Below are 6,012 nucleotides of genomic sequence, written 5' to 3'. Positions count from 1 at the left end.
TGTAAATCATCCCATAAGTGTTTAGCATTATCATAATTGGAAAGCATAAATTTTACCTCAGGATTGATTGTATTCATGAGCCATGACACGAGCATACAGTGTACCACGACCCAATCCTCCTTTGTTGCGGGTGACACAACATCCGTAATCGTGCCATCAAGAAAACCGAATTTACGACGAGAACAAAGAGCAACTTTAATGGCATGAGACCAAGAATCAAAATTATCAAGTTTAAGTCTAATAGGTGTGATAAAATCCCCCGGCCTATCATGGGCACCGAGGTAGAATGGAGTATTAAATTCAATTTTCTATGATGATGGCGCACCATCATAACCGGCCACGGCTATCGGGAAAAAAATTAATCCGCTCTGATACCATGTAAAGATGATAACAATGGCTTGCTTTGTATTGACAATGTAAAAGCATATATATTGTTTACGTAATCTTCCTAAATCAGGAAATCACCCTAATTACTCCCAATTGCCTAATAATTGAATATACACCAAAGATTATATTCTAGACAAAGTTATTTCCTAAATATATTTTCCCAATCAACAATATTCCCGTAATAAAAATCTTATGAAATTGGGTTAAATTTAGTATTTGGCAATTAAATTATTAAATTTGGATTTAAGCTAATTTCATCCATATAAAAAAGTAGTTAAAGTTAAGTATTGTCATTCTTAAATTTTTCATTTATGATTTTATAATTGAAATTTATAATTAAAAATGAATTTATTGTTTTTAAACACAATTTTACTTATGGCCAATTAACTTTGAATTTTCAACACAAACGAATTGCACATAATTTTAACGAGAAAGTAAATCGTCTTTTCATTAATAGTTTTTTTTTAAGTATCTAGCTAGCTAGCTAGCTACATATATATAAATCTAACATCAACACCAACTAATTCACATCATATCAAACTCACATTTTTAAATGAGACACTCTTATAATATGATCGACTATTGGGCTGATCCACGTAGAGAAACAGACAAATTACATGAGTCCATTTAATGATAAAAGAGTCTCATACAAAACAACTCGTATCAAACCCCATCATCATAAGGAAAAGAAGTAGAATCTAACCATTCCTTCCCAACAATAAACTCAGAAACACTAAAATTACTTGCATCATAATAATCCATAACATGAAACCCTCCCCAATCAACTCTCCCATCAATAACACTACCATCCCCACTATTATCATACTCTCCATAATACAAACTATCCAAATCTTCATCATCATCATTTCCCCATTTAATCCAACCTTTCCCATCAATAAAACCATCAATATAAGATTCAATATACACTGTTCTTGAGTATTTCATCCATGGCCTTCCCAAATAACTCTTAACCCAATTCTTATTTCCATACAATTCCTCTGTAGCCAAAACAGAGCAATTCTGGATCACAATCCCAGTGTTTTCATCGGGCATGGCTCGGGACTGGGCAGTGATGACCGTGTACTGTCCAGGGAGCGGCATTCGAGAGACGATATTGCAGCCTTGGAAGACGACTGCGGCGTTGCCGAATATGTAGTCGACTGTGCCATAAATATCGCATTCTCGATAGAATTGTCGGAAGGAATGGACGTAGAGTGTGTCTTGGTAACCTAGGATGGCGCATTTGTAGACTGCGGATAAGTCTGCGTTTACTCGTAGTGCTACTGCTTGCCCGTTTTCTGGTCCTGCTGTGTTTGCGAATGTAATGTCTCGTGCTAAGAATCCTTCTCCGGACACCGCTGGAGATTGTGCAATGATTTAGTTTGTTGTTGTTGTTGGCGGATTCAGCAAAAAAAAATAAGTGATGTCAATTTAAGTAAAATGCGTCTACTAAATATCTTACATATATTTGCATATTAGATATGATTTTATTTTTAATTTAAGTGATGCCAACCGAAATCACGCCACTAGTTATTGTTAAGGAACAATTTCAATCAAAAGATTAGACACGCTAGTTAATTGTTTTAGCTCTATGATGTTAGGTTGTAACATTTCGTCACATAATTATTCATAGGGTACTCGTGAACTTGTACCCACAAACTTATGGGTAATAAGTGTTGACTTATTTATATATTTGATGGGGTTTATTGTTTTCATAATTAACCATATGATGATATGATGATAATAATCCACCAAGCATTATATGAAAATTCAAAACCTACTATTTTAGTATGTGAGATCTTCTAAACATGTGAATTATATATATATATATATATATATATATATATATATATATATATATATATATATATATATATATATATATATATATATATATATAATGTTTTGTATGCAATTAATCCACAATAAAACTGAGTACACCTTTCTACATAAAGATTATAATTAATCAAGTGATCATTGCGTAGAAAATGAGGTGATATAAGATTTGTGCACACTATTTTAATGTGGTGGCTAAGTTCATGCAAGTCTTACTCATCATGAATCATAATATGTTATATATTGTATAACACGAGATTTTAAGATTAAAAGTGTAGACGCAATAATACGTACTCATCCATACATGTTGTTAAATGTTCTACTTAAAATGAATTGTGAATGAGCTTAATTCTATATAAGAAAAGAGAAATTCAAACATAATTTTCATGAATATATAAAAATTAAAATATATTCATCTTCGCTTGAATATACTATAAAATTTTAATATATATTTTTTATAATATTTTAAAAAATATTTGATAAATATTGAGACTCAAATTTTTAAAAAACTGTGATAAAAAGAATAGAAGGTATTAAAAAGGGCATTAAACCCATATCAATTCCAAATTCCTATATTTTACATTGTCATTATTTAATACAATAATAATTTCTAGCTTAGTTACAATTACCCATAGGATAATTTATCATGTCAGGTGACAATTAATCATTACTTTGATAAATAATTAAATATATTTTTTAATAAATATTTGGTAAATAATAAATATATAATCTTTATTTTAGGGGTAATTATTTTAGGGGTAATTTACCCACAACAAAGTTGTTCCCAATAATTTCCCTTATCTAAGGGAATGTCATATTAAGCAAGTGGACAATAAATGACCTTAGATTTATTGCCCTTCAAGCCCACATCCAAACTATTTAGACTTGTGAAATGAAAAGTTCATACTGGTAAGTAATTAAATAACACTCCTTTCAAATCTTGGAGTAACCAAAAACCTTTAAAAGAAAAAAAATAAGTAGAGTCATTTATTCGAATTATCTGATTGATTTTGAATTAGAAGTTTCGGGTCACTTTAAAGTCGAATTTTGTGACCATGTTGAATTTTACATAATATAAATATATTTTTAGAGTCGAGTCGATTACATGATTAAATAAAAATGTCAGATTATCGTATCTATTTTGAATACCTCTATAAATACAGAAGTCTATAAATATAGAAGTGAGTCTCAGTTGGAAAATAAGCACAACTATATAGAAAAAATCCTACAGATTCAATTCTCACCTATCTCTTTCCCTCGGCATAACATGTAATTAAAAAAAGATGAGAAATTTACCAACAGTTGCCGATCTGAATGTAGTCCAACCAAGGCCCATACTCCTAGCACCAACAATGGTAGTAACATCACTCCCATCTCCAAGCAATACAATATTAACTTTATTACTTGGAATCTCCACATTCTCTTGATAAGTTCCCTCTTTAATGTATATAAATGTCCTATAATCACTGTTATTGGGTGCAAAATTCACAGCTTCTTGTATACTAGTAAAATTCCCACTTCCATCCTTAGCAACTATCATACTCACACTTGGATCTTCATATCCATCCCCATCACCATCATAGTCACTTTTATGAAACCAAGAGGGCGGGCTCACAAAGCTCATAGAGTTAGGTGAGCCCGCTCCAGAAGGGTGTGTGAGCATAGACAATGAATTGCTCACATGTTGATAAGAACTAATGATGGAATTAACAAGGATGGGTTTTCGAGGCCCGGAACTCGAGGCAAGGCCTTCAAGACAAGTGTCTTTATTTGTAAGGGCAGCACTAAGATAGGCCTTAGCATCACTTATACTTGAGGATTTGACTTTAGAGAGTGATTTTTGAATTACCTGAAGTGAGATTTGGTGGAGTTCTTTACAATCTTGTAGTGCTCCTTTTTGTTTTTCTATGAGATTGTTATGTGTGGTTGTAGCAAAAACTGAGGAGAGTTTGTTTACTTCACTTAATGCATTTTGGAGTGAATGAAGAAGGATGTTGAGGAGGTTTAAAGGGAGGTTTAATGTAAGGGAAAGTTTAAGGGAATTGAAGCAAAGATTTGGGTGTGGGGTGGATTTACACAAAGATTTTAGACCAATAATATGTGAATTCATGGTGTTAGTACTATTATTCTCGTGATTCTTTAAGGAATTTGCATTGGGTATAAAAAATATGAAGGCAAAAAATAATAAAAGTGGGAAAATGTGATGAAGCTTTGGGGGGAAAGAAGCCATGGAATGATTAGGTATGAAATGAAGAAACTATAAGGCGAAAGTGGCTAGTAAGTTAGTAACATTGGGTATTAATAACTTATATAGGTAATATTAATTTACATAAGAGTATGTTTTTGGGAAGCTAAGAGTTTGTATTGATTTTAGTGTAGGAGTAATTTTTCAAATAAATAGATAAGTGGTGTCTCTTTCAGATTGTTCCTTATAGAGTTGTTCAAAACTGACCCGACCCGAAAATCCGAATCGAAACCGAAAGTAAACCGACCCGAAAATGTGTTTCTTTTTTAGGTTTATCGAACTGAAGTTGTACCCGAACTGGTTGATGACCGAAAATTGGAAAGTTGAACACGAGTTGTAATCGATTTTTGTAACCGACATATAACCGTTAACTGAGATTACCCGAACCTAATAATGACCGACCCGAGTCCTATCCGACTCGAATCATGCTCGAAACCGAACTCGATCCGGCTAAAACCGACTTAACCCGAATAAATTTTAAATCGAACTGCTGTAAACCTGAACCAATTTTTAACAATGAAGTATGATAGACTCATGTTCAATCATCTTATTAGTTAATCTAATAAAGTGTTAGATGTTTTAATAAATTAAATTTTATAAATACATGGTTTTATATATTTAGAGTTAATAATTAATGGTCAATGTTTATTCAACTATTTTTAATCAAATTAGATGAAAATTGATAGAACTTTATAATCTTAATTTCCAGTCAAACAAATAAAAATACCCGATTCTTATTTGTCGCCACCTTTTTCATTTTATTGCCACCCCTCGAATGAAATTACGAATTTGCCCCTGTAATTTAAAAAATTACGAAAATGCCACTAACCTTAAAACCTCTATAAAACACTTCAAATTCACTCAATAACACTCTCATCACTTCCATAAATTCAAATTCTTCACATAAAAGTAATCGGAGCTAAAGTTTTGGAATCGAAGTCGTCAACAAAAATTCGAGGTAATTTTTATTTTAATTCATTCGAAGAAAAAAAAAATTATGTTCATCACAGTCGCACTTTGTTGTGTTTAATTAATTTATTTTCTTAGTTAATGTTATTTAGTAAATGTTGTAATAGATTGTATTATGATAATGTTATTGTAAGAAGTAGTTTTTAATTTAGATTTGAGAAAAAGTAAAAAAAAAAAAAAAAAAAAAAAAAAATTCATCGCAGTCGCACAAACTAGTTGCACAAAAAGTGCGACTGTACCTAGGTGGAGTCGCACTTTTTGTGCGACTGGAATATTTTTTTTTTTAATTTAGAATCAGAATTTTGAATTTTTTTTAAAATTTTTTTTTTGGGAATGGATTTATTTTGTGTAATTAATTTATTAAATTTTAGTTGTTTAAATATTTATGAATATAACAATTGTTTATTTGTTTGTAACTGTGAATTATTTTTATTGTGTGTTTTATTAAATTAACTTTGGAATGTCGTCTTAATTTAAAATATGAAAATTGTAGTAAATGGCCGGACATCAAGGTAAGGGAAAAGGGTTTTTTAGAGGGTTATTGAGCGGCAATAGATCTAGGCCAACTTTAATGA

The 6,012-nt window shown here is 31.2% G+C and overlaps 1 protein-coding gene across 1 annotated transcript; it reads right to left on the bottom strand.

Annotated features, from left to right (window-relative positions):
• Positions 1 to 808: 808 nt before the first annotated feature.
• LOC130823688 (probable pectinesterase/pectinesterase inhibitor 12) lies at positions 809 to 4,572 on the bottom strand. The gene is made up of 2 exons (XM_057688419.1): positions 3,520 to 4,572; positions 809 to 1,745 (listed from the first exon to the last, which is right to left on the bottom strand). Exons 1-2 carry the CDS (start codon positions 4,451 to 4,453, stop codon positions 1,051 to 1,053), a joined length of 1,629 nt encoding a protein of 542 aa, XP_057544402.1. The 5' UTR covers positions 4,454 to 4,572; the 3' UTR covers positions 809 to 1,050.
• Between the last annotated feature and the right edge of the window lie 1,440 nt (positions 4,573 to 6,012).

Source organism: Amaranthus tricolor, chromosome 9 (genome assembly GCF_026212465.1).
Source record: "Amaranthus tricolor cultivar Red isolate AtriRed21 chromosome 9, ASM2621246v1, whole genome shotgun sequence".
Taxonomy (NCBI): Eukaryota; Viridiplantae; Streptophyta; class Magnoliopsida; order Caryophyllales; family Amaranthaceae; genus Amaranthus; species Amaranthus tricolor.
Note: the sequence above shows the minus strand (reverse complement) of the source record. Positions and strands in the feature narration are given on the sequence as shown.